Below are 27719 nucleotides of genomic sequence, written 5' to 3'. Positions count from 1 at the left end.
TGACCGGCCAAGCGATGGTGGAGCTCAACCTGGCTAAGGGTTCGGGGATCAGGGACCAACGCTCCGGCATTTTCCAAATGCATCGTGTGTTACTTATTCAAAGGCGCTTTCATGGGTCTATTTACACTTTAGGAAATTGCCTGGGAGCTTGCGGTTGATGGTTGACACGTTGTAATTGTTATCATTTAAAATCAAGGTGAGGCCGGGCGTGTGGTGGCTCACACCTGTAATCCTAGCACTCTGGGAGGCCGAGGCGGGTGGATCGCTCGAGGTCAGGAGTTCGAGACCAGCCTGAGCAAGAGCGAGACCCCGTCTCTACTAAAAATAGAAAGAAATTATATGGACAACTAAAATATATATATACAAAAAATTAGCCGGGCATGGTGGCGCATGCCTGTAGTCCCAGCTACTCGGGAGGCTGAGGCAGTAGGATCGCTTAAGCCCAGGAGTTTGAGGTTGCTGTGAGCTAGACTGACGCCATGGCACTCACTCTAGCCCGGGCAACAAAGTGAGACTCTGTCTCAAAAAAAAAAAAATAAAAAAAAAAAAATAAATAAAAATAAAATAAAATCAAGGTGAGCAGGCACCGGTGAGCATTTTTTTCCATAGAGCAGCTGGTTTTCAGCAACAGGAGGCAGGAAACGCCCTAATTTCTCATAGTGTAGGGACAGTGGTGCCCCCTGGTGGCCATGAGGGCTGCGGCGAAGATCTGCAGATGCTCTAGGGAAGGGGAGGGTGGGGTGTCTCCCTGCTTAGAAGCCGGGACCCCCCCCACCCAGGCTGTGCTCACAGGGTCCGGCGCCCCCGTCTCCATCCCTGTTTTCTGTGCTGGCCCAGGGTAGGTGTCTTTTTTGCTCCCTGGGCATCTATTTTCAGTTTTTCTGACAATAGCACCCTATTTTCCTTTGGGGAATCTCCCACATGCAGGTCATGCAGTTCTTGAAGAACTGGCCTCCCCACCCCCACCTCATGCATCAGGTGCACAGGGATTGGATGAGGGATGAGCACATGACCTAAATCTGTCCAATGAGAGCCTGGCCTGAGACTTTTTTTTTTTTTTTTTTTTGCGGGAGCTATTGGAAAAGAAGCAGCCCCTTTCCACTGGGGCTGCTAAGCTGGTCCGTGGCATATATGTCTGGAGTTTGTGTGATTGGGGCATCTCGGTCTCTGGCTGTACGGGAAGCTGCTTGGAAATGAACCTGACACAGACCAAAATGGATTTGAGAAAGCAGCTGGATCCAGCCACACCTGAAGCCAGTGTGCTCCAGGGCATTTGCTGTTAAGTGAACCAGTTAAAGTCTTCTCTCTAAGGTCACTGGGAATTGGGGACTTGTACTCCCCACCTGATTTGTTCCAGGCCCTAATTCCTCCCTTCCCCCAAAAAATGTCCTCATCGCTGCTTACATTTGCAAGCTCAGAGGCCGCATTAATCAAAACCATCTTTATTATTTAAAGAGCATCCCGTCACCAGGGGCACCTAGATGGGAGTCCCCAGATGGCAGAACAATATTTACATGGGGGTTGGGACAGTGAGGATCGGGTGGTCCCAGGGCTGAGTGGGCCTGCCACTGTGGAAGAGAAGGCCTTGGAGGCAGGACATCCTTGGGCCTGTGGGCTGGGCCCAAGAAGAAAAATGTTCCATCCTAGGCCCAGCGTGGATCCCACCACATGGGGCTAGTGCCACCTGGATCAACTCAGACCCTGGAGATGAACGCATCGAGGAGAAGCCATGGATCAGAGCTGGGTCACCATGCCGCTGGCCTCGGAGTGAGTCTGGGGAAAGACAACTGGGGGCTTCCGAGGTCTGAGAGGCCTCCCCTGAAGTCCCACAATGTCCCTCCCCTCCCCGGAAGCCCTCTGAAGTCCATCTGTTCCCTGTGGGGCCTCTTCTAGGCTTGAGCTTGGGTTTCCTGAAAAATCTCTGCCTCCCTCTGCCCCCATCAATGTCCCAAACGTCCCCACCCCTGGCTCCCATCCAGGCCCAACTTTCACCTTTATGGCCTGGAAGATCCACTCCCGGAAGTCACTGACTTTGGTGTAGACGCCTGGCTTCTGGGCCAGGGCACAGCCAGTGCCCCAGCTCACAATGCCACACAGCCGCCAACGCGACGTCCGAGAGATGCTGTCCTCACACACGAAGGGACCACCACTGTCACCCTGGAAGGGGAAGGGAAGGCCTGGCTGGAGGCCAAGATGGCTGGCCAGGAAGCCCTCTCGGATGGCCATGGGGTCCCAGAGCCGTCTGGCCCTAAGAGAGGGAGCCCGGCCTCCCATTGCCCTGTGTCTCTGTCCCTGGGCTGGCAGGGGCCGGGGCTCCCCCACACAGTCCCTCACCTGGCAGGCATCGATGCCACCCTCAGGGTAGCCGGCACAGAACATCTTGGGCTTGATCTGGTTCCCGTAGAAGTCAGGGCCATTGCAGACATCATTGCTGATTATGGGGACTCGGGCCTCCTGGAGCACCCCAGCCTGTTGGCCTGGGAGTGTGCGGGCAAGGCTGGCAGAGCTGGGGAGCATGCACACCCCCCTGCCCTCCTGGTGCCCACCCCATGCCCCTTGGTGTCCCTACACCCCAGGGCCAAGAGTCACTTGGCCAGCCACACTGCCCTTCCCAGCCCAGCTCAGTTTCCCTAATGGGGGCTTCACAGGCAGAGGACCAGACTCACCGTAATACTGCGTGTTGCCCCAGCCTGTCACAGTACAGATCTTGCCATCCACCAAGGCCTGGCCGGCAGCCGGGAGGCACACGGGCTGGATGTATTCTGCGAGAGAGACCTCACTGGTTTAGCGCCTGCAGGCCAGCCCACCTGGCACAAACCTCTTCCCAGCGGCCTCTGGTGCCCTTGTGCAGTGCACAACCCATACAAGCAGTCCTGGCAGCCCTGATTGCTGCCAGCTGGTGACTTCACCTGCCTGAGTCTCAGAGCTCTCAACTATAGAATGAAATAACAATCATTTCTCCCCAGAGGTTGTACTGAGAAATTGGTGAACTGTTGAGTAGCATGTAAGAGGCGTTCATATACCTGGTGATTATAACAGCAGGAGAACAACTGCGAGCATTACCGAGCGCTCATGACGTGCTGGCCCCTCTCTAAGCTCTTATATCTACCCTTTTAATCGTCTCAACAACCCTAGGAAGTCATTTTGCAGATAAGGGAAACTGAGGCACAGTGCGGTGAAGCCATGTGCCCCAAACCACTCAGTTGGCAAGTACTTAAATCTGACTCCAAAGCCCATGTCCCCATGCCCTTACCCCTCAACCATGCGTCTCAAAGCCCAGCCACCCCCACCCATCCCCCTGTGTGGTACTTCAGTATTTTTAACTTCCCCACTCTTTTCTCTAAGGAGATAGGTTTTGTTTGAAAGAAAAACACCTACCACTGCCTTCGATGGGAAGCCAGTACCACTGACCATGGGAAAGAAAATAACCGTAAAAATAAACCTAATGCAAACCCCCAAATGGCCCCGAATTCTCTGGGGCACAGCCCGCGGGTCACGTGCACAGATGCCGGTGCCAGTGGTGTGGGCTCACACCTTTGCCCCTTGCCAGCTCCGGGAGTCCGGGGCGTTATTTCCCTTCTTTGTGTCGGGACCCTTCCCCAGGTGGGAAAACGGGATCTCAGCAGGGGCCCCCGCACCAGGGTGGGCCAGGGCGGCTGGGAGCACTGAACGAGTTTACACCCGGGACACTTGGGGCCGTGCCGGCACGCAGGAGGCAGCGCGGGGTGGCGTTGGTCATGGTTACTGCTGCTATGATATTGTTCTATTGCATTGCGTCCGTTCATCATCCCTGCTATTAATTTATCGTCATCATCACAACCATCATTATAACTATTATTATTATTGTCACACTATGGCCTGCTAAAAGCTGGGGCCTGAGGCCTGCTCTGCTGAGAGCTGTTGAGGACACGTTGGCAGCAAGTGAGTCTCTCTCAACGAGACCAAAGAAATGCTCGGGGCACCGCAGAGGGAATAACTCCCAGCTTTCTTTCTATTTGATTCATTCATATATTTTTAGATTTTTCCATTGTATTTCACTGAATTATTTTTTTGATGACAGCTCTATTGAACTATAATTCACATACCGTACAATTCACCCACTTAACGCGTACGAGTCAATGGCTTGTCGCATATTCAGACTCGTGTGACCGTCTCTGCGATGGATGCAGAACGTCTCGCCACCCCCGAAAGAAACCTCGTACCCTTTTCCAATCACCTCTCCATCCCCCGTCCCAGCCCCACGCAACGCCCAGCCCCTCCCACCCCGCCAACCACGAATCTACTGTCTGTTTCAGTGGATTTGCCTAATCTGGACATTTCAGAGTAACGGAATCATACGACGTGTGGCCTTTGGGGTCTGGGTTCTTCCACTTAGCATAAAGTTTCCAAGGTTCAGCCCGGCTGCAGCGTAAATCAGCACGTCGTTCCTTTTTAAGGCCAATGTTAGTCTAGTGTATGGATATACCACACTTCCTTCATCCGTTTGTCAGATGACGCACATTCGGGTTGTGTACACATTTGGGTTGTTTCTGTCTTTTGGCTTTTATGAATAATGCCGCTATGAATGTTTGTGTACAAGTTTTTTTGTGGACATATGTTTCATTTCTCTTGGGTGTGTACCCTAGGAGTGGAATTGTTGGGTTAGGCATAACTTTATGTTATGTTAACATAACTTTACGTTTAACTTTTCGAGGAAATGCCAGACGGTTTCCCGAAGTGGCTGCACCAGTCACTCCCAGCTAAGCCCCGTTTGTGCTCCTCAAGGTCACGCCCCATCACCCGAGTCATAAGTCTATTCTCCTGGGCCCTTGGCCCCCGCCTGGTCCTCCTGGCCTCACGTCCCCAAGCCAAGCCTCAGCTCCCAGCTTACCTGTGAAGGGCAGAGGGCTGGAGAGGTGGACCAGGGCGATGTCGTTGCTGTTCTCCTCGCTGTTGGGGTCCCGAAAGGGAAGGTAGCCCCCGTGGTAGACCACAGCTTGCACGCTCAGCTGCAGGCCGTGGGGAGAGGCCTGGGCCACAGCCCCAGCGAACACTCGCCAGCGGGACAGGACCCGGTTCCGCCTACCAGGAACAGGAGGGAGGGTGGCGGCCTGCCCAGGCGTAGCCCCCCAGCCTCTCTGCTCCCCCGGCCCCCCACAGTGGCACAAGGAGGAAGGGACTCACTCAGGGAAACAGTGGGCAGCCGTCAGCACCCAGTCTCCGGACAGCAGGGACCCCCCGCAGAGGTGCGCCCCATCGTAGCGAAGGCTGACTTGCCACGGCCACCTGCCCAGGCTGCTGTCCTGGCCCCCCACGATGCGATCCACCGGCAGCTTCCTGCGGCCACAGTCTGTGGGAGGGGGCGGTCGGGCCGGCGGAAGGAGCCTGGGGCCCAGGCCCCCAGCGCCCAGGATTGGCCCTGCCCTGGGGAGAGTCTCAGGGGACGCAGCCCTCAGAGAGTCTGGGGGGGGTCCTGAGTTTTAGGGTCTTACCTTGGCAGATGGTAGCCAAGAATCGGCCCCTGGGACAGTCACTGCGAGAGACAGGGAAATACAGAAACCAACTAAGACGGACAGAAGGAACACGAGCAGAGCGGGTGTGGGGTGCCCTGGGAGCAGCGGGGGCCGGGGTGTGGCTCCACCCGCCCGCTGCCCTCCTCACCACACGGAGATGACCTCCAGCAGCCTCTGGGCATGGGGCAGCCTCCCCTCGTCCACGCAGAAGAAGCCGGATGTGCCGTTGGCGCCCACCGTCCTCACGTCCAGCTCGGAGTGGGCCAGTGCCCTGGGCAGGGCAGGGGTCAGGCCTGCTCCCCCCGCCCCTCCCGGCCCCCACCCCTCCGGGGGGCCCCAGTACCTGAGGAAGCCCATCTCCTCACAGCTGAGTCCTGCGACCCTGGCGTTGGAGCGCGAGGAGCACAGCAGCCGCCACGTCCCTTCCGTCTTGTCAAACACCGTGAGCCTTGCGTCCACGGGGCTGACCTGCACTGCAGGGCAACAGGGCCGGGGGCGCCTGGGTCCCACAGCCGGGCTCCCGACTCGCCCCCCCGCTGGGGTCTCCCAGCCTGTCCCGCGGCCACGTGGTTTTAGCCCCGAACCCCAGCGCCCCACGGCTGTGACTGCTTGTGGCACCGTGACTCGATGGCTCAAGTCAGACCGATGAGCAGCAGCCCGGGGACTGTGGCCCCGTGGGAATCCAGGGGGAATTCTCTTTCTGCCAGCGTGCCCAAGCTCTGCTCAGGAGCCGTGAGTCTGGAACTGGACTTGGACACTGGCAAAACTGCCTCAGCCGAGCCCCCGGGAGAAGGGCCCACGAGGCTGCCTCTGCGGGGCCATCTTCGCCCCCATGGGGAAGAAACTAAGCTAACACGGAGGGAAGCCGAGAGAGTTTGGATAACATTTTTAAAGCCCCTTGATGTATCCAGGCTAGAAGATCCTCCAGAATTGTTGGTTATGTGAGTTAATAATTTTCCCCCTTTTAAAACCAGTTTCTTTACTTTTTCCTTTTGTCTTTTCCAGCCTAAAAATCCTTGACTAATACACCAGATTGGCAAAATGTTTAAATAGATATCTTATAATCTGAAAGAAAGAGAGAGAGAAAGAATAACCATCTTTTTCTGCAGGACTCATCAGAGCCTTGAACATGCTAAAGTGAATAATTCTGGAAGCAGAAAATGTAGTATTCATTCATTCACTCAACAAGCATTAACTGGACACATGCTCCATGCCCAGTGTGGGGTGACGCTGGGGACACAAAGACAGCTCTGGGCTCTGCTCTCGCCAAGGCAAAGTCTGGGGGTGGGGAGGTAGGTGGCGGTAAAATCGTCACCCACCCAAACACATTGTTACAAACGGTGACACGAGGCAGGGCCGAGGTCTACAGGAGAGCCAGAGAGAGCTCGTGGGAGATTGCTCGTGTCTGGGGCTGGCTGGGGGCAGTTTGTGCTGAGAACTGAAGGTCCCCGAAGTCCCCGTCTGCTGCCCACAGGAAGTCAGAAGAGCCCTGTTAACGCCGCGGGCGGGTCCGGCCCTCGGGTGCTTACTTATATTTACCTAACGCTCTGTAGGTGCCAGCTCTAGTTTAGGCAATGGACAAATCGCCACCTCAATGAACAAGTCGGACAAAATCCCTGCCCCTGTGACGCCCAAAGCCCAGCAGGTGAGATGGAATAACGAATGGGACAGACGACTAAAGTAGATCATGTGTCACAAGGAAAGAAGGGGCCACGGAGACAAATAAAACTCAACGGGGGGGGGGGGGGGGTGGGCTGCACTTTTCAATGTGTGGGCAGGAAGCGTCCCGGGAAGGTGGCAGGTGGACAGGGATCGGGAGGAGGTGAGGAGTGGCGCAGACACTGAGGGAACAGCAAAGTAGGGCCAAGGGAAGTGCCCGCACAAAGGCCCCAGGGCTGGAGGCCAGAGCGGAGGGAGGAAGCGAGGGGGCGAGAGGTGGGGAATAGATCAACACTGGGCTTCTCTGTCGCCTGGAGCCAGGTGCAGCCCAGGCAGGGCTCCCGGCACCTGACCCAGGTGTTCCCGGGCACCCTCTGGCTGCGGGTGGGGAGCAGACCGTGGGGGCAGGGACAGAGCAGGGGACCAGGGAGGAAGCTGCCTGGATGTCCAGGCAGAGGGGACGGAGGCCGGGCCAGGGCGGGGGCAGTGGAGGGGAGAAGGGTTTAGATTCCGGAGGGATTTTGCAGGTGGAGCCGACAGGGTTTGCTGGGAGACTGGATTCATACGTGAATGTCGAGCAAAGTGAGGGTTCACGGACAAGCCGAGGTGTTTGGCCTGAACCTCTAGCATGGAGCTGACACTGGCAGAGATGGGGACGGCCGGGAGGGGCAGGTTCGGAGAAAGATCAGCTGTAAAACCCTTTGTCCTTTTCTCATGAGCTTCCTGTCTGGTTCTGAGAGCACATTCTGGGAAAACGAGTCTGCCGAAAACTTGCTTTTCCGTCCTCTTGGGAGGAAACTGGCAAGGCCACGCCCCAGCTTCGAGGTCTGGACAAGGAGAGGCCGGGCTTCCAAGGAGAGCCCTGGGCTGCTGAGGACCTACTGTGTGCCCAGGGCGAAGCGACATGCTCTCCCTGCCCCATTGCCAACCGACGCCTCACCACACCCCCCAGGGCTCACGAAGATCACCCCCATTTTCCAGATGTGGAAACCGAAGCTTGGAGAGGTGGGGTGACATGCCCAACATCACTAAGGGCATGGCAGGCAGAGAGAGGGGATTTGGAGGCCTGAGTGACTCCAAACCCCCAGCTTTCAACGTCGCCCTAGACACCCCCTCGAGTGACCCCTGCCCCCCTCCCGAGGCTTAAACAACAGCACAGTAACGACGCTGGCTCCGTTCCCTGGGGGAGGTCACTGGGCTGGCCCCACGCTATATGTCACATCTGGGTGGTTCTTTGAATCCCACAACCATCCTGGGAGATAGCGACCATTTCTATGCCCATCTTACAGATGGGGAAACTGAGGCCCAAGGGCACACAGCTAACAACCGGCAAAACCAGGAATCGAATCTGGACCTGCATATTCCTGCTCCTTCTGTAGGTCTCACACCAACCCTGCCTGTCCCACCCCAAATGCACTCATCCTCGACCAGGACTGAGAAGCCACCTGGCTGTCCCTGTCCGCAGTGGGAGCAGGGGACCCTGGCACCCCTGCTGGGTGGTGCCCACCCCCTGAGTCCCAAGACCAAGACTTGGGGTTTGAAATACCAACTGGGGCAGGGGGGTGGATTTTTATTTTAAAATGACTCCAAACTGCTCCAGAAATGTGATTTCCAGAAAGTGTGAGGTTTTCGGGGGGAAAAATAGCACTTTACGGATGTGTCTTGGGGGAGACGGTGGGGGGGGCATCAAATGCCCCTTCCAACTATTTTTAAAGCCACATTCTATGCCACTGTTTCTCACTTTTAAAGTCTTTATTCTTGTTTCCATTATTTTAAGCAACACAAAAAGCATGTTCTGGGCCACCTCATGTGCTCCCCAAATTGTCTTATATATTTAGAGGTGTGAAAATCTCAGAAAAATGAGGTGGCAATACAATTTCGGAGTTGTTTTTGTTTGTTTGTTTGTTTCATCATGTCCCAACATTTTTGAAAAACCCTGAGTCCAAGGAAAGGGTGCCGGCCAGAGCCGGGTCTGCCTCGTGACCCACTTACACGCCAGATGGGCGCTCAGGACGAGCTGGTCCTTCTTGGGGACTTGTCTTTCGGCTCACTCATTAAGCAAAGGTTTCCTGAGCACCTACTCTGTGCCAGGCACCGTCTGACAGTAAACAAAGTGTCCCTGCCCTCCTGGAATTCACCAGGAGTAATTAACTGCAAATGTGAGGAGCGTTACCAGGGGCAGCAGGGACGGCCATGGGGCGGGAGGGACGTGGAGTCCGGGGGTCCCGGCAGGCCTTGCTCAGGAAAGTTCAAGCCTGAAGGGTGAGAAACCACAGCCAGCGTTTATGGTGTGGCTAAGAGCCAAGCACTGCAGGGATAAGTATAAATACCTCCTCGGATGAATTCTCATTCCCATCTCACAGATGAGGAAACTGAGGATCAGAGAGGCCCACAGCTCAGAAGTGACAGTCTAAAACTGAAACCTGCCTCTAGGTGTGAGCTGGAAAGAAGCAGGTGAGCTAAGGCTTCCTGCAAAGGGGTCATTTGAGGGAGAGGCAGCCCGGGGACTGGAGCCCAGGCAGTGCCGGAAGCAAGCGTGAGGTGGGGGCGAAGAGGGACCCCCACCCTAGGAGGCTTGGAGCCTGCGAGGTGCTAGGATTTTGCCCACTGGCACAGGAGCCACAGGGGGCTTTTGGCAGGGGTGTGATCCCTTTTCTCTGCCACTTGTCTCACGTGTGGTCTTGGGCAAGTGAGTTCACTTCGCTGGGCCTCAGTTTCCCCATGTGCAAAATGCCGGGATGGGAACAGCCCCAGTCTCTCAGGCCTGCTGGTAAATGCTGCTGGCAGAGCCTTCAGTACGGCAATTAATTCACCGACTAGCTCTGTGACCTGGGGCAAGTCGCTTGGCCTTTTTGTGCCTCAGTTTCCCCATATGGAAATGGGTTGCTGTGAAGCTTTAATGACTAGACACCATCAAGTCCTGGCGCATGGAAATGCTCTGAGCGCCGGCGGAGATGCTTAACGTGGATGTTGGCTTTTTAGGCCTGGATCTTCATTCCTTTTAGCACGAGCCGAATCCTTTACGGAATTAGATGAGGCTCATTGTGGGAGTGAAAATCCATCCCACCACCCAACTTCCCCTTTCCTCCTGCTGCCCGGCATCAAGGAACGGCAGCTTGGAGTTGGCACCGGGGAGGATTCATTCATCCATCCCACAGTTATTAACAGCGTCTTCATCTATTCCTTCGTGTGCCCATTCATTCCGCATGCCTGCAGGGACATCTAAAATGGGCGTGTCGAAGAGCCATTCCCGGCCCCTGGTCCTCCCTGGTCCTCACTTTCCACATCTGTAAAATGGGGCCAATAATAGCAACTACCTCCTAGGAGAGCCAGAAAGGTCCACCGGATTCACACCGTGCCTCTCAAACGTGTTTTGACCATGGCCACCAGCATGAAATATATTTTCACATTATGATGTAGCCCGCAGGAGCCTGTAGTCTGGGGCAAGCCACCACATTGCTCTGAGCCTCAGTTTCCCCATCTGTAAAATGAGAGCAACAGTCCCACCCTCACAGGGATGCTGCAAGGATGCAGTGGCTTGCATGGATATGAATACACAAAACCAAAACAAAAGATTAACAACTTTTTTTTTCCTGAGAAAGAGATGCACCCCAATATTTTCATATTTTCTATTTCGTACTTTTAAAAAATGTGGTTTTTCCAACTCACTGATTTAATTTCCCGATGCACTAGTGGGTACTGGAAAACACTGGGTTAGACATGGGAGGTGTTTAGTGCCTGGCACACAGCAGGCCCTCAGTACAAATGCACTATTATTATCAGCACATCCGCGCGCATTCGCACATGCATTCAAAAAATAACTTCCATAGCGCTCCCGCCAGACACAGGTCTCCACTGGGGCTCCCCGAGGGCCCGGGCTGCTCGCTCACCTGGATACAGCGGCTCCTGGTCACTCCTGAGGAGAACAGTCGCTGCAGAGAAGGCAGAGGTGAGGGCGGGCTGGAGGCTGCAGGGCCCAGGGCAGGTCAGAGGCACGGGGACCACTCTCACCGATGGCCCAGGACGCCGCCCCGATGCCCATCAGGAGCAGCAGGGTCCCCGCAGTGAGAGCTGCCACCTTGGGTCCAGAGCAGCATGGCACGGTCCGGCCACCTGCAACAGACACCATGCTGGGGCCACAGCCAGGCCTGTCCTCATCGCGGCAGGGTCTGGGCACCGGGCCCGCTCTGCCCTGCCCCCCAAGGCTAACGGATTACGCCTGAGCAGGCAGCACCCTGGGCCCAGTTCCCCGGGGCTGAGCGGTTGGCAGGGCCCTCCCTCCCCTGCTGCGTGAACCACCAGGTGTCTAACTCCCCAAGGGTTCCAGCTGGGAAGGGGGCAAGGCTGGGCCAGCTGCCACCCTCCCGGCCTCCCTTCCAGCACTTTCCTGGCACTTATGGGATTCCTCCTCCCCAACGATGCTGCGCTTTCATATTGCCGTCATTGCTTTGTGCCGTCTCTTCTTGGACCTCTCACTCCTGCCAACTCTTCCAGATGTTCTTGGAGCCTCTTGGGGACTGTGACCCCTGACCTTTGCCCTCTTGGCAGCTCCCTTCCCTGCTGTTGCCTTTCTTTCTGCTGTTCTAGATGCTTTGCCCTGGGTACCCCGCAAGCCAGACCCCTCTCACAGGACCCAGCTCCGATCAAATCCGCCCCTGGAGGTTGAGAATCCAAATTTGCCAGCCTCGCTTAAAATATCGGCCTTACCCCTTCCTAGCTGGGACCTTGGGCAGGTGGCATCATGTCTTTGAGTCGCAGCGTCCTCATCTATTAAATGGGCACCCACCTAGCACCCACGTCTGAAAATAACACTTTAAAGGTCTTTCAAATGATAATAATAATATTAGCCAAACCGGGCTCATTAACTCATTCAGTCCTCATCTCAACCCCATGATGGTCCTCATGCTTCCGGCCGCTCAGGGGAGTGGAGTCACCTGCCCACAGTGACGCAGCCTGGAGGAGGAAGGGTCCTGAACCCCGGGCAGGTGTGGTGCCAGGTCCCAAGCGTATGGCCACAAAGCCACACTACCGCTCACCCAGTGGGAGTGCCTGGCACAGGGCGGGTTCTTAAAACGCTGTGTGGTCCTGGGTAACTGCCTACACCTCCCTGAGCCTCATTTTTTCCATCAGTAAAACGGGACTTTACTTGCTTACTGTCCTACTGAGGACCCACTGTGTGCCCGGCACCGTTCCAGGCTCTGGGAACGCACCCCAAACAAGACAGATGAGGTGATGGCTCAAAGGGCTCGTGAGTGTAGACGGGGAGTTGGGGAAACCGAGTAAACAAGGGAATGAACCGGATAGTTTCCAGATTGCAGCAAAGGCAGTGAAGACAGCAATTGCAGGTTGTGGGCGCAGACGGGCCGCTGACGGGGGAGCAGGGAGGCCTCCCCAGGAAGAGACTTCTGAGCTAAGATCTGGCAGGTGAGGTGCCAGCCACGCAAAGACCTCAGGGAAGAGCACCGTGGGCAGAGGGAACAGCACAGGCAAAGGCCTTGCGGCAGGAATAAGCACAACGCGCATGATCTGCCCGAGGGCTGGAGAGGCCATGGAGGTGGCCAGACGGCCTGGGCTTGAGGGAAGTGGTGGGAACCAAGGCTGGGGCCCGCTAAGGAGGCCTGGTGGCCCAGGGAGAAGAGGGGCTTCCTCCCCAGTGCAACAGAGGACCTAGAAATTAAAAGCCAGCCCCTTGGCCAGGGATTGTGGGAGGACCCACGAGATAAGGCTGCTTAAAGCCTTCAGCTGGGCCTGGCTCAGGCTCCACTGCCCTTGGCATCTGCAGAACACGCCCAGGGCTGCAGGAGCTCCCAGCTCTCCCACCTGCACCCGTGGTGGTACGGTTGGCGGGCACAGCGCCCGGCCAGCACCTGGATCAGAGCAGGGAGCAGGCTGGGACCTTCCTGGGACGACCACTGTCTGAGTGTCTTCAGAATTTGAGAGCTCAGTGGCTCCTATCAAGGCATGGGGGCCACACTCCCTTCCCCTAGAGAGGCCCCTGGGGGCCGGGCCAGCCCAGCCCCTGCTGGTTGAATCCTGCCTGTCCTGAGAGGGAAACGCAAGCCGCCCAACTCTGCCCACCCACCCTCCTGGTTCCGGCGGGAGGTCTTGGCTCTCTGCAGCCATCAGGCTGGTCCTGATTTCTTTGTTTTCAGAGGTGCCTGTCAGGGCTCTCTATCCGGCCTACAGGTCCCGGCAGGTTTGGTGGGACAGGAAGCTGTGCCACCCTGTCTCCTAGGGTAAGAGGAAGAAACTCCTTCCACGATTTCTGGTTCAGAGAACTTCAGGCACCTCGAAAACAGGTGCCTCTGGTGGGACAGGAAGTGTCCTCACTCTGGTCCCCCAGTGTGGGACGCATCCACCCTGTGTATCCTTGCTGGGACAGGAAGTGTCCTCATTCTGCGTGAGAGGCGGCATCGTCAACCCCACGATCCCTTGGAGGCGACAGGGCCTTTTGCTCAGGAAGCCCCACCCCTCCCTGAGACTCTGCTCCCTGCTTCTCCGGCACCCCCAGATGCCCCATATCTTCTCACAAGACAGTTCTGGCCCCACTATTTGGTTGCAAAGCCCTCACAGGTGACACCTTTGGAGTCTTACGTGACTCCAACTTCCTGAACGAAATGCTCTCCTCTGGGACATCACACACACCTGGTTTTGCTTCTACTTCTCTGATAGCGCCGTATCCACCGACCCTGGACCTTCTCCCTGAAATCTGGAGTTCATCGGGTGGGCCGCAGCCACGCCCCCGCTCCTCCTAAGTCTGTCCCACCTGCCGCTGTGGCTTCTTTCTCCTCTGTGTCCCCAGCCTGGACTCTCTTCTAAGTCCCAGATCAGGGGTCCCGCAGCCTCTTAGATGCCTCTGCTGGAACCACACCCACCGGGTCCCAGAATGGCCTCAACGTCTCCCCAGACGTGTTCTTCCTCCCAGACCCTGTCTCAGAGGCCCTCATCTCCCAGACTGTCCCTTGTCTGCAGGACACTTCTCCCGCACCCCACAGCTTCCGGGCCCACAGCCCCTCGGGCCTCTTGAGTGACTCTCATTCCCACCCTTCCACAGCCCGGCCTGGGTGCAGCCCCACCCAACTGCTGGGCTCAGCCTCCCTCTCTGTGCACCCCGGACCAGAAGCCTGGAGAGCCTACTTAAACAGCAAATCCAACCTGTCCCTTCCCTACCTGTAACCCTCTGTGGCTCCCTAGTGCCCCCTGGACAGAGGCTAAGACCCTTAGCCTGGCATTTCCAGGCCCCCAAGGATATAAGCTTAGCTTTTAGGGAGTTGGGGATTAAACATGTTTCCCCAAGTTCCCAGATAGCCACATAGGTAATTATCAAACACCTGATAGAGTTTTCCAAAAAGCCACCCAAACCACAGAACTTGGAGAATACAGAGCAGATAGGAGAAACAAAGACTAACCAGCAGCGCCACCTTGTGGAGAGACCCAGCACTGCCAAGGAATCAGCCTGTCCCTCACCAAAAATGAGTCCCAAACCAGCCTGGTCCCGCTGTGCACCTCGCCTCCCCCCCAGCAACACCTCCAGAAACTCCGAAACATCTGTGTGCCACTGCACGCCGCTGCGACACCCCTCCCCCCCAGCTTCCAGCTTTGCTCTTCCTCTGCCTGGCGTCCTTTGAGTTGCAACTCAGATACCACCTCCTCCAGTTCCAAGTCCCCAGGTGGCACCCGGAACCTCACCTTGGGCACACTTCAATAGCACACTAACACAGACACCAGGAGCCGCTGCCCAGAGCCCTGCCCTAACCCTGTCCCGTCCGGCCCAGTTTCCTTAAGGAAGTTACCACTGTCATCATCTAGTTTGCAGAGGAGGAAGGGAGGCCCAAGAGGTGTGGCCACCAACCCCGGGTCACTCAGCAAGTAAGTGCAGCATCAGAACCTTTCAGCACCAGGGTCCAGGTGTGACGCCCCGGACCCCGGCCCCAGCAGCAGGAATGCCCTCCGGGACCAGCCTGAGCTGCCTGGGAAGACGGCAGAGCCCTCCCTGCCCCTGTTCTCTCTGCAGCCGGACCATCTCTGCCATCCGGGCATCTCTGCTTTTCTTCCGTCGTTCATTCATACATAGTTTCCGGCCCTGCTGTCCCCCTGCCATCAGCTCCAAGAAAGACATCATCCACAGGGAGCCAGCTGGGTTGCCCACCTGCTCAGCTAGGGTGCGGCACCTTCTCTGGAGCATCTGGGAGTCTGGGTTAGCTGAACAGTCTGGGCTCTGAGACGCCAGCCACGCGGAGGCCCGAGGAGGCCAGAGATCCGTGCTAACCATCTCGGCCAGCATACTCAGTGCTTCCTGCCTGCCACGGCACTTCCGTCCTCTCGCCACGCTGCGAGGCGTGCGTTATGACCTCATTTTACAGATGAGGCGATGGAGGCCCAGAGAAGGCAAGCTACTTGCTCAGGGCCACACAGCTAGAAACGCTACTGCCTGGGACTGACCCCGGCTAGCCTGGCTCCAGGAAGAAAAGAGGGAGTCAGCATGAGCTGGGGGAGGGTAGGAAGGAAAGGCCGCCCCGAACCAGGGCCCTCCAGCTGGCTCCCAAGCGTGGGAGAGGTGGAGAGGGAGCCCACGTCGGGAGCCCTCCTGTGCCTGCTACCCCATGGAGCGGTTTCTGTCCGTCACCCCTGTGGTGGCTCCGCCACTGTCTCTCCCCTCTCCATCCATTCAGTCCAAAGTCCCCCCTCTGCTCTTTTGCCCACAGAGCCAGGAGGTGGGAGGAAAGTCTGGAATCTGCAGGGGTCCTGGGTCCCTGGGACCCCACGTCTGCCAAGCTCTGCCATGACAGCTGCGGGTTCTGGTGTGTGGCTTACATGCCGAGCCCCGTGCTGGTGTCTCACGCGTTCCATGTTCCCAACCACCTCACAGAGGGAGTATTAGGGTCCACGCTCCACCCAGAGGGAAACCGAAGCCCAGAGAAACGATGTCAAGATGGCAGGAGCAAATTCAAATGGTCGAATCTGTCTGTACATGGTAGCTGTGGTCTCCCCACCCTAGCGCCAGGGAGAAAGCAGGTCTGGGGTTAGCTGAGAAACCACTGGGGGCGAGGGGGAACTGAGGCCAGGTGCCAGGAAGGTCACAAGGGGTAGCAGGGAGGCAGGCAGGTGGGACAGGCACACAGAAAGTTGGGTTAATAGTTAATCAGGTGGAGGAGGCCTCAGAGGGGGTGGAGATGGGGGTGGGAGGAGTGCTCCAGGGGGCCGATGGTTGAGAATAGAGCACGGAGGGAGAGGCACCAGGCAGAGCCAAAGTCAAGTCTGGGCTCGGGGAAGGGGGACTCACCCTCCTTCTCCGCCATGTCACAGCCTCTTGTTAATGATTCCCCGGCTGACCTCCTGGGCCGGGGTGGGACCTGTGGGGAGATGAACAGGGAGGCAGGGCCTGGGGGAGCCCAGCCCAGCCCAATCCTGGTGCCCCAGTCCCAGGCGCCCATCCAGGGAGGCCGGAGGGCCGGGGCCTTGGCCAGAGCACGCTGTGATCACGGACGCAGACTGGGCTGGGTTCAAGGCTGGGGTCAGTGTCTAATCAGCGGCCAGGGGATGACTGGATTTGCAGGACTGGGGACCCCCATGCCTGAGCCTGGGGAGGAGGGGCCTGAGGATTGGAACTCCTGGGCTAGAGGGAAGAGAGGGCTGAGGGGCCTGAACTCCTGAGTCCCGTCCCGGGAAAGGAGGAATTTGGGGGCCAGGACTCCTCAGCATGAGGGAGGAGGGGAGAACTGAGGCCCGTCCTCTGCGTCTGAAGGAAGAGCGGGCTGAAATGCCTCGGTCCTTGGGGAGCAGTCAGAGGGCCCACTGTTTGGGTCCTGGGGGCCCCTCCATCAGGAGGTTGGCATCAGGCTGAGTAGGCGGTGAGGGGGCCCGTGTCCTCGGGACTGGAATCGTGAATCTGGGGCCCTGGTTCTTACCCTGGGGTCCAGCTGCTGGGGGCGGAGCTGCGAGATGGTGCTGGTGTAGGGTCAGTCTCCGGGCCTGGGCAGGAGCATGGTGGCCCCGCAGCAGCGGGCCGGGAGGCAGAGGCGGTGGCGTGGGGCCTGCTAGGCCAGGCTGCCTCACCTGAGGAGGAGGGGGCTGGGCAAGGGGCGGGGGAAGGGGCGGGGAGAGGCTGGACAATGGGATTGGCAGCGCTGGAGGCCACCTGGCTGGTGGGACTGGGCCCACAACCGGTCTTGCCTCCAGCCTCCAGGGGCCCCAGGTGTGCCTGTCTGCGGGGAGGTGGGAACAGGGACAGGCTTGGCTGAGGGCCGGGGGTGCCTGGAGCACTGAAGGATGGGGATCTGCACGGGAGGACTCAGGTGGAGGCCCCCGCAGCCCCTGCCCGGCCTCTGCCTCACCTCGCTCAGCCCCTGTGCCTCCCAGCTCCCCCTGCCCAGCCCCGGGCCATGCTGCCTGCCATTTCCTCACCCCTACCCAGTTCCGCCCTGACCCCAGCCCCCTTCCCTGCCCTGACTCCAGCCCCAGCCCAGCCCCTCCAGCCCAGATGCCTGGCCTGGCCCATCCTCCCCCAGCCCCCTCCCCCAGCTGCTTTCCTACAAGTCACGGGGGCTGGTTTGCTTTGGCAGCCTCTCTGCCGCTTGCAGAGGTGACCTCTGGAGCCAGGAAAGTCCTGGATAAGGGGGATGGGGGGGCTGGCCCGGAAAAGGTAGCACCGAGTGCTGAGGCCCAGGCCAAGTGGCCGGAAGCAGACACACACTGTCCCACCAGCAGCCAAGAGTGTCCACGTCAGAGCCCAGGGCCAGATAAACACCCGGACACACCAGGGTCACCACCAGATACCTGCCTGTGGTCAGCCACACACCCACCCGCCCTCACACCACGGCTGTGCACCCCAGACCGGCTGTCCCTCCCAACAGACCCACCTGCTCACCCGCACGTGCCCCCTGTGCCCACTGGATTAGCCCCGGCCCCCAGTCTCCACCTCTCCTCCTCTCTCTCCATCCATCCACACCTCCCCTCCTCCCAGCTCCTCCCCAGCTCCCCCTTCTCCAGAGAGGCCCACACTGCTGCGCACACATCAAACCCCACACAACCCTGCCCAGAGCATCAGCCTCGTCTTTTCCCTCCACGGCCCACCCCCGCGCCCTCCGGCTCCTTCTCACCCACCTGCCACTCCGGCACCCCCAACCTCCTCATGAATCACACAGCGAGCAGCTGAGCCTGACCTGCGCTCTTTCCCTGTCCTCAGCCCTCAAAGTGTGAGGCATGTTCCTGCCCGGGAGGGAGTGTCCCCAGGGGGAAACTGAGGCCCCAGGATTTGGGGGTGGGGATGGAGAGGGTGACTGGGCTCATGAGCGAGACTGTGACTCAAGTCCAGGAATCTTTATTTCATGAACAAAACTACTTCTGTAAAGAGAGACAAGGCTGAACGGCCCCGTTCTAAGTGGCCCCAGTCCAAGGCTGGTGAGAGAGGGCGGGGTTGGGCCGGGGCAAGAGTGCATCACAGGGAGGGGACTCCAGGTCCAGCCGGAGGAAGCAGGAGGGGGAACGATGCTGGGGGTTGGAGTGGGTCCCAGACCCCCTGCCCCAAACTCTTCCAGCCCGTCACAACCCCCCTGCCACGGGCAGGGATGAGGTGGGAGGGGCTGGCCCCAGAAGTGCGTGTAGGAAGCGGCCAATGTGTGCAAATCAGCAAGAAGGAGGGGCGAGGAGCCGCTGCCCCCACCTTGCCGCCCCCTCCCCAAACAGGCAGCAGAAGCAAGGGTGGGGCAGCGGCAGTATTGCTTTTCCATCATGCATGGCGGTGGGCAGCGATGGGCAGGGGGAGGAAGGCTGGGTTGGGGTGTGAGCCAAGCCCCCCCGCCCCCTCCCACCCTGGCAGCTCCCTTGGCAGGACTCTGAGGCATGTGGAGGCCCAGGGTGGCCAAGCCCCGCCGGGGGCAGGCTGCGCCTGGATGCCCCTGTTAGGGCTAGCTCTTTCTCGAGGCGAGCACAGGGCCTGAGGGGAGGGAGAGAGAGGGAGTTAGGTGCCTAGTGGGCTGCAACGCCCCCCGCCCCCCCAGCCCCTGCCCACCCACCCAGCTTACCGGGGCTATTCAGCCACCTGCACGCCCGTGCAGTTCTCTTTGCTTTCCGAGGTGATGGCCAAGTATTCCGAGCTGTGGGGCAAGGCCAGGGGTACAGTGAGCCCATAAGCAGTCTGGCCCGGCCCCCAGGGGACTGAGGAAGGCTGTGGTCTCTGTGCTCCTGAGCTAGGACAGGAGGGTCTGCGAGATGCCCTGCCTGGGGCCTGGGCTCCTGAGCTTGAGGGAGGGAGGGGCTGGGGCCTGACGACCCCGTATCCGTATTGCCAACCTCAGGGGAGGGACAGCTGGCACCCTGGGCCACTCCCTCGTCCCCACACCCTCAGCTCACACTCCCCTGCAGCAAGTCCCAAGGGGCCCTGGGCCACCTCTCGCCCTCCCCGACCCCACTCACGCATTCTCTTGCGCGGCAGCCTCCGTGGCGGCAGAGATCTTCTTGTAGCAATAAACCATCTCCGCCACGAGCCAGATGGTCAACACCACGATGAGCACGTACATCATGATCTCGGACACGATGGACGCCATGTCTCTGTTGGCTGCAGGGGCCAGGCAGGGGTCAGGCGGGAGCTGAGACCCCGGCTCAGGAGGCACGACAGCCGGAGTGTGCCGCAAGCTTGCTGCGTGAGCTTGGGCAAGTGGCTCGACCTCTCTGGGCCTCCATTTTCCCAAATGTAAAACGTTGCTAATCCCAATACCTCCTTCCTCAGAGTGTTATGAGAATCAAATAAGCTTTCAAAATCCTTAGAATAGTGCTTGACCTATAAATAGCACCCGCTAAATATTCACTAGTATGAATATTACTATTACATCATAACTGGGGCAGGACAGCATAAGGGTGAACAGCAGGGGTTCTGAGGCCAGACTGCCAGGGTTCGAATCCTGGCTGTGCCTCTTACTAGCTGTGTGACCTTAGGCAAATGACTCCACCTCTCTGAGCCTCCATTCCCTCCGTGTAACATTAGTATGATAACACCCATACCCTGTCCCCGGGCTGCTGGGAAGAGGAAATGAGTTAACATCCGTGACATGCTTGGCTGAACACGCAGCCAGCGCTGCCTAAGTGTTGGCTGCTTTCCGGAAACCCCACATCCTCTCCACAGCGCTGGCCTCTGCCATTGCCAGCGTCCTTTCATTCAGCCTAAATTTAAACTGCAAAGGGAGCGCGGTCGGCCAGGGGACCAGGGTCGGACCAGGATCGAAAGCCACTCTGACATCCTGGGGTGGATATCCCGGGCGACCATCCCCCATCCCGGCCCCTCCGGGAGGGCCGAGATCCCATTTCCTGCTTTCCTCCCCAGTCTTCCTCCCCAGGAGCGGGGCTGGGGCACTTTCTGCTGCGCCACCTTGTGCAGATGGCAGCTACGCTTTCTGGGGCAGAGCGAGGGAGGGTGCAGGGCTGGGTGCTCCCCCACCCCACCCGCGCTTCCCTGCAGGAGGAGCTGGGACAGGTTCCACCCCATTCCTTCATTCATTTGTTCTTTGGTTTGCGCATTCAACAGACATCATTAATGCATCTCATGCAGTGGGTGCCTGGTCTCAGTCAGGCTCGGTGCTAGGTTCCCTATCTGAGCCTCCGCCTGATGCCTCGGAACAGCCCCGAGGACGGGGCTTGTCCTGGTTTCCCACTCAGCGGGCTGCAGGAACCACGCAGAGCCGGATACACGTTGGCTAAAGCTCAGTGGCCGGATTTCTTGCCCCCACTGGATTTAGGCGCAGGGTATCTCCGGCTGTCCCGCCTGGCCTTCTCACTTCCTCTCCCCGTCAGATTAGGACAGTGATAGCCATGGGCCTGTGGCCCGTGTTCCAGATAAGGACACTGAGGCCCAGAGAGGAGAAGGTGCTAGGCCAAAGGTGCACAGCCCAGATTGGACTCCAGGAGCCAGGATTCAGCTCCGAGTGTAACTGACTGCAGGGTCCGAGCTCTCACCTGCTCTGGAACCTTCCACAAGCAGAGACACTTGGTAACTGCAGCACAGTCTCCACAGACCCACGCAGACATCTCAGGACGGGGCACTGCCGCTGCCCCACGGTACAGACAAGACGCTGAGGCAGAGCGGAGCTTCTCGCGGGGCCACTCAGAGGGTCAGAGGCCCCTTCTCTGGGGAGACCTTTGATTTCTTCAAAAACCCAAACCTTCTAAGAGCTTCACCTGCCCGGCCCACACGGGCAGCCCCCAGGGCGGAAGTCCCAGCCGCCCCTCCGCAGGCCTCAAAACACGCCCTGGCAGGCGACGCTACCAATGCAATAACATCGCGGGTAACGAAAAAATACTGTAGTGTGATGAGTCATGTTAAAAATACTCTAGCACCATGCGTAATGAAGAACAGCATAGTGTAACAAGGAACACTGAAAAATACCACAATAGGACTGATAATATTTTTAAGTACTACAGCATACAGGGTGGGTAATGATAAAATATGAAAACATGGTGGGGAACACTACAAATACTCTAGTATGAGGGATTATGATAAAATACTATTGTATGTTTGGCAACGCTAGGATAGTATAACATAAACTACTAGACTGTAGGGGCAATGCTAACAAGGCAGTGCTATAATCAGGTGCATTAAAAACGCCAGAACTTGGTGGATGATGCGGAAAACACAGACTCCGGGAGGACAGCGTGAAGCGCTCCATATTGTGGTGAATACTGTTAAAAACACAGGCTCCGGGAGGTGGTGTCATATGCAGATAATGTTAAAAAAGAGGCTCTACCGGGTTACAGCCCCGCCCCCGCCACCCAGATGGGACGGCATCCTGGGCAAAGGCCCTGCGGCCTCCCGCCCACGTCCCCCCTCACCTCTGCACACGTTTGTGAGACAGAAATAACACAGGTTTTGTTCAGCCCCAGGATTTGAGGACGTCTTTGTCCTCAGCGACTCTGCCTTGCCCCCACCACGCCACGAGGGCAGGGCTCCCCCTTGGTCGTCCGTGACGACCACCCCCCAGCACCGTGCCCTGCACCCAGGAGCGGCTCAGACGTGCATTCTCATTGCACTCTGCTGCACCACTTTGACAATAAACGTAAAAATGCTAATTATAAAAAGAAACCCACAGGCTCTGGCTGACAACAGAGCACAGTGAATCATGCCAAGAACAGAAACGCAGTCACCCAGGCCTGGACGAGTTCAAATCCAGGTCCCAACTGCGTGACCTTGGCCACGGAACCTTACCTCCCCGAGCCTCGGTTTCCCCATATGTAAGAAGGGGACAGTGAGAGCCCCAGCCCGGAGGGTGGGGAGGACTCAGCCGGGACTGCACGGAAGGCTGCGGCCAGCACCTGTCTCGCGGGCGGAAAGGCAGCGCGTGTTGCTGCGAGGACGTGTGTGCTGCGGCCCGAGGGACACACTTGCCCGGGCTCTTTGCTGACTCCAGGCCTGGGATATCTCCCGGGCTCTCCAAGCCAGCGGGCCACAGGGCCCTGGAAAATTCCAATTTATGTCGGTCAGCAGATGGTTCGGAGAAGGGGCCAAGGTGGCTGAAGCCAACATGACGAGATGGTTCAAAAACACGTTTGACCCTGCCGCTCACAGTGGCCCCCAGACCTGCCGCACCAGCCTCACCTGAGGGCTGCTAGAAATGGCTCCCAGGGGCACCGCGGATCTGCAGTCAGACCCGCACCTTAACAAGACTCCCTGGTGACTGCAGCGCACAGTGGAGCCTGAGGAGCTGTGCTCCAGGGGACATACTACTACCTCGTGACAGAGGGCGGGAACAGCCAGAACCACTGCCCTCACCCCGTGCACGAGGCCCTGCTGTGAGCTGGCCACGCGCCAGCAGCCGATGCTCAACCTTGTGCTCAGTCCTTGTAACCCCCTGTGACATAACAAGGGCTCACAGGACACCCTAAGAGGTAGAGACTGTTATCATCCTGGTCTCCAACAGGACTACCCTCAGCTCAGAGACGGGGAGGCACCTGCCAGAGGACACACAGCACAGGTGACAGAGCTGGGTTTTGTACCCAGAATGTCCGTGGGGAGAGGCGTACTGTGCCCCTCCATGGACTGAAGGGAAATGGAGCCAGAGCTGGAGCCGGGGTGGGGGGAGGTGCTGCTCCCCCTGCTGCTGTGGGCGGTTGGCTGGCCCAGGCACAGAGCCAGCCTGTCCCCTACCTGCCATCTGTCATCTGTCCCTCCATCTGGCTTGCCGGTGGGCGGCGGGGCGAAGGGGCAGGCAGGGCCCATCTCACCTTTGTCCACCACCTCCAGGTGGATCTTCTTGACGACGCTGGTGTTGTGCTCGTAGTTCTCGAAGAAGAGCAGGCGGTAGACGTGGCACTCGTAGTCGCCCGAGTGGTTGTAGGTGACGTTGGTGATGAAGATGGACAGGTCCTGCAGGTCCTTGGTGCCCCGGCTGCCATTCCACACCACACGGCCCTCAAAGCGCTCGTCCTCCTCCAGCTGCAGCACCTCGTTCTCGTAGCGCAGGATCTGGGGGCAGCGGTGGGGGCGTCACTGCCTGGGCCTGTCTCCCCCAACTGACCCCAGTGCTGTCCCCTGCCCTGACACACACAGACACACATGGCACACACGAACTCAGTCACTTTGACCTTGGGCAGGAAGGGCCCGGGGGCCAGGGTTGTGCCTGGGCCCATGGCCCACTGATCTTACCCCTAGGCCTGAGCGCCACGCGCACTCACACCCATTCCTCAGTCTTCCTCCCAAGCCCCACCGGGCCCCCTGGACCCTGCCCGGCAGTTCTTCCCCAGCCACCGGACACACTGCTCAGCCAGGCATGGGACAGCCTGATCCCAGCTGCTGGAGACCCCAATTCTCCAACAGGTCATAGAAGTTCATGGTGCCCTCCCATACGTAGTTCAAAATACACACATAATACAGAAGTTAAAAAAAGTTCTGCTTTTCTTCCATGATGACAACCCAAGACATTTTTGCAGGTGCCAAATAAGTCCAATGACATTTCTTTCATGCCAGCCACGTGCCAGTTGCATCAGCTCAGTCTTCACACACACTTAGGGGCTGGAGCCCGAGAGGCTCAGGGACTTGCCTAAGGTCCCAGCGAGTCGGTGGTGGACCCAGAATTTGGACGCAGGTCGTCAATCATAGCACGTTATTTAATACAAACAAATGCCCCCCAGCCTGAGACCCGCCCACCAGCTCCCACACGTGCCAGGCCCCCACGCACCTTGACAAACTCCTCGGTGCCCTTCTGGCGGAAGGTCCACTCAGTGAAGGTCTCAGCGGTGGTCTCGCTGCGGCGCTTGCAGGAGATGCACAGAATTTTGAAGGTCATCCCGTACACGGCCTCGGTTTCCGAGTCCACCTCCACACAGCCCCCCCAGGCTGAGGTCACTGCGGGGACAGCAGGCTCAGGTCGAGCAGAGGCACCCATCACCCTAGGCAATGCCAGGCTCGCTGGCTGTCGGCTTTCGGCCCCTCGAAAACCATCTGTTTCCGCTCAGTAATGATTATGAGTGGACAGAGCTGGGTGCCACGCTGGGCCCTGCCACTCGCTGCACGACCTTGGCAAGTCGCTCATCTTCTGCGAGTCTCAGTTTCCCTCTCTGTTTCAGGTGAAAGAATGATCATCTTTGGTTCCAGCGGTGCCAGGGCAGATTCCATAAGTTAGGCAGGCCCGGCACACGGGAGGTGCCCATGAACAGGCTGTCAGTGTTGTCAGTAACGCAAGAGTCTCTCTACCCAAGTCCCCCTTCTGACTCCTCAGAAAGTCACCTGCCCAAGGTACCAAAGCATCTAGGTGGTGGGGCTAGAATTCCAGCTGTGTTAGCAGTTCAAGGTGGCAGAGCCATTTCCACCATTAAGTGGGTCTTCCAAACCAGCCAGCCCCAAATGACATGGGCTGGGGGAAAGGAAGGCCTGGGGGTGGGCAGTGCGGTGGGCACTGGAGTCAGGGCAGACCCACTCCCCAGCCCTGCTCCCCAGTCCCACAGCCCCTGCGTGATCCGAGGCCTCCAGACTTCTCCTGCCTGTGTCCCCTACTCCCCAGGCTCCGTCACCTCCATGCCCTCCCCCATCAGCTTCTCAAAACTCTCTCCTGAGCTCTTTCCTGCCTCAGGACCTCTGCGTCCCCACGGGACCCAATTCCACCAGTACCTGCCAGCTCCTTCCTGTCCCCCAGTACTCACTAGCTAATGCCCCATCTCTTCAGCTCCGGCTCTGGGTCTTTTCCTTGTCCCCAATCTCTCCGTGCCTTAATCCTCAGGACTTCTGTCTGCCACCCCCGCTGCTGTCTCTTTCAGTCTCTCCAGGCACCTCTGTCTTGGTCTCCCCCAACCGCGTCGCTCTTTGGGTTTCTCTGAAGGTCCGCCACTCGTGTCCTCTCTCCAGGCTCGCGCTGCCTCTAGCGTCTCTCCCCATCTCTCCGTGTCTCTCCCTCTTTAAACTCCATCCAGATTCTCTCCCCGGCGCCCCTGGCTCCGTCTCCCTGTCACCTCTCCATCTCCTCTGCCTCTCCCAAGTTTCTCTCTCTCCACGGCTCAGACTTGTGACACTCTCGCTGTCCCTTTCTCATGCCCTCTCTCTGTCCTGCTTCCCACTTGCCCCCACGTCCCCAGTCGCCCAGCGGAGCACTCAGGGGCACCGAGTCCTTCTCTGTCCCTCGCCCCCTCCCTCCGGTCCCTATCTCTCCGGGTATCCGGTCTCTCTCGTCCCCGTCTCCGGGCGCTGCCTTCCCCCCTCCCCCGCCCGCGGCTGTGGGTGTCACATTGCAGCCTGCGGGACTCCGGGAGCAGCTGACTCCGCGTTTCCTCGCCCCCGGCCGGGCGCCCGCAGCCTCGAGGCTGTGCCAGCCCGGCCCCCGCCCGCTCGTGCCCACCGCACCTCCGCCGCCCTCCGTGGCCCGGCTCCCGCGCGCGCACAACTTCGGAAGCCGACTTGGCGGGGCCGGGGGCTGGGCCAGGGGCTGCCCTGGCGCCGCTGCCCGGAGTCCCGAGCGCGAATCCCGCCGCCCGGCCCGCGCCCCCCGCCGCGCGCGCCCCCAGCGCACTCACCCAGTGCCGCGCCGACCACGAAGGCCAGCAGCGTCCCCATGGCTGCGCCGCGCACGCTGCGCCCCGCTCCCGGGCCGCCGGTATGAATAGCCGGGCGAGAGGCGGCGGGACCCGGCGGCGGGTCGAATGTCCCCGGGAGCGCGCGGGCGCAGCAGCTGCGGCTCTGGGACCGGCGAGGGGGGAGGAGGGGGGGCGCGGCCCCCCCGCTCCGGTTACCGCCGGGGGCCCAGCCCCGGGGCCCGGCGTCCAGGCATCCCCGCCGCGCGGGCGGCCGCTGCTGGGGCTGGGGCGGTGGCGCGCGCGGCCGGGCGCATCCGCCAGGTGCGCCGACCCCGGCCCGGCTCCGGCTCGGCGCGCTCGGGCGCGGACCGCGGTCTCCTGCGCACTGCAGCGGCGGCGGCGGCGGCCCGGGAGGGAGGAGGCAGCAGAGGGAGAGGGAGGGGGCGGGATGAATCACCGCGGGGGGAGGGCGCGGCCGCCCAGCCTTTGCCGCAGCGGCACCGGCCTCTGGGGTGGCGCAGGGACCGCGGCTTCTGGACACCGGCACGTGGACGGAGTGTCTTCGACCCCGCCAGACTCTGGGGACCCCGGTCTTCGGAGTCTGGTAAAGGTCACCCCCAGAGTCACAGAGTCACAGGAGGACTTACAGGGCAGTTTGGGGGCCGGGCTTCCGACTTCAGATTATGGAGGTCATCTTCGGAGTTTGAGGAAGGCTCGGCTGGGACCTCCAAGTGATATTCCCCTCCAATCCCTGATATCCGGGCGTGGAGGTCACTGGAGGGGACCCAAGCGGGCAAGGGAGGGGGTTCAGGCTAGGGCCAGCAATATACCCCAGACCCCACCCAGGCAGGTGGGGCACCCTGGAGTTCGAGCCAGAGAGGCTGCTCTGGGAGTTTGGAGGTGCTGTTTCAGGGCGAGCACCCCTTCGTGATTCCCCCAACGCCCCTTTATTACTCTGACGTCACCTTCCACCTCTCTCCTCCCACTCCACTCTGGCTACCCAGGCCCCGTGCGGCTCTCAGCACGAGGTGCTCGTTCCTGCCTCGGGGCCTTGGCCCTGCTCCTCTGTCTGTCTGGACCACCCTTCTGCCTCCTGCAGCTCGAGTCCAGTGCCAGCTTCCTCAGGTCCTCTGTGTTCATTCAGGGCAAACTGCCTCCCCCACGCCTCAGTTGACCTCCTTTAGTCTTGTTTAGCTTTTTTTCACAGCAGTGCCACTACCTGACATTATGTTCTTCCTTTATACAGTTTGTGCATTTCCTGTCCCTCCAACCCTGGAATGTAAGATCCCCCCGGGTGAGGACACCCACCGTATACCACTGTCTCTAGCACCTTGACCTGTGCTTGGCACACTGTAGGTAATCGATAAATATTTGTCAAATGAATAAATAAATGTCGGTGCTTATTAAGCCCTTGTGATACACTGAACCCACTTCCCAAACCTTTACAGCAAATTCTATTATCCCTGTTTTATGGATGAGGAAACTGAGGCTGGGAGAGGACCACTCCCTTGCTCAGGGTCGTGCCGCTGGCCCGAGGTGGCTCTGAAATCCTGCCCCAGCAACGGTCAGCAGCCTGTCCTG

The 27719-nt window shown here is 58.9% G+C and overlaps 2 protein-coding genes across 5 annotated transcripts; both read right to left on the bottom strand.

Moving 5' to 3' along the window:
• Positions 1–1414: 1414 nt before the first annotated feature.
• Positions 1415–17211, bottom strand: HPN (hepsin). Of its 4 annotated transcripts, none has more exons than XM_069457817.1 (13): positions 17060–17211; positions 16435–16504; positions 11163–11264; positions 11042–11083; positions 5836–5965; positions 5641–5763; positions 5472–5512; positions 5164–5329; positions 4871–5061; positions 2667–2762; positions 2335–2477; positions 1993–2157; positions 1415–1773 (listed from the first exon to the last, which is right to left on the bottom strand). In XM_069457817.1, exons 2-13 carry the CDS (start codon positions 16448–16450, stop codon positions 1735–1737), a joined length of 1254 nt encoding a protein of 417 aa, XP_069313918.1. In that variant the 5' UTR covers positions 16451–16504; positions 17060–17211; the 3' UTR covers positions 1415–1734. The 4 variants fall into 4 exon arrangements, with proteins under 4 accessions (XP_069313918.1, XP_069313920.1, XP_069313917.1 ...); XM_069457819.1 differs by having other exon boundaries at positions 16435–16648; positions 17060–17209; XM_069457816.1 differs by having other exon boundaries at positions 1415–1787; positions 17060–17203.
• A 1244-nt stretch (positions 17212–18455) lies between these two features.
• SCN1B (sodium voltage-gated channel beta subunit 1) lies at positions 18456–26525 on the bottom strand. The gene is made up of 6 exons (XM_069457574.1): positions 26139–26525; positions 24314–24480; positions 23361–23601; positions 19566–19707; positions 19175–19246; positions 18456–19086 (listed from the first exon to the last, which is right to left on the bottom strand). The coding sequence occupies exons 1-5, from the start codon at positions 26176–26178 to the stop codon at positions 19180–19182; spliced, it is 657 nt and encodes a 218-aa protein (XP_069313675.1). The 5' UTR covers positions 26179–26525; the 3' UTR covers positions 18456–19086; positions 19175–19179.
• Positions 26526–27719: the final 1194 nt, after the last annotated feature.

This window comes from Eulemur rufifrons, chromosome 24, assembly GCF_041146395.1.
Source record: "Eulemur rufifrons isolate Redbay chromosome 24, OSU_ERuf_1, whole genome shotgun sequence".
Lineage (NCBI taxonomy): Eukaryota > Metazoa > Chordata > Mammalia > Primates > Lemuridae > Eulemur > Eulemur rufifrons.
Note: the sequence above shows the minus strand (reverse complement) of the source record. Positions and strands in the feature narration are given on the sequence as shown.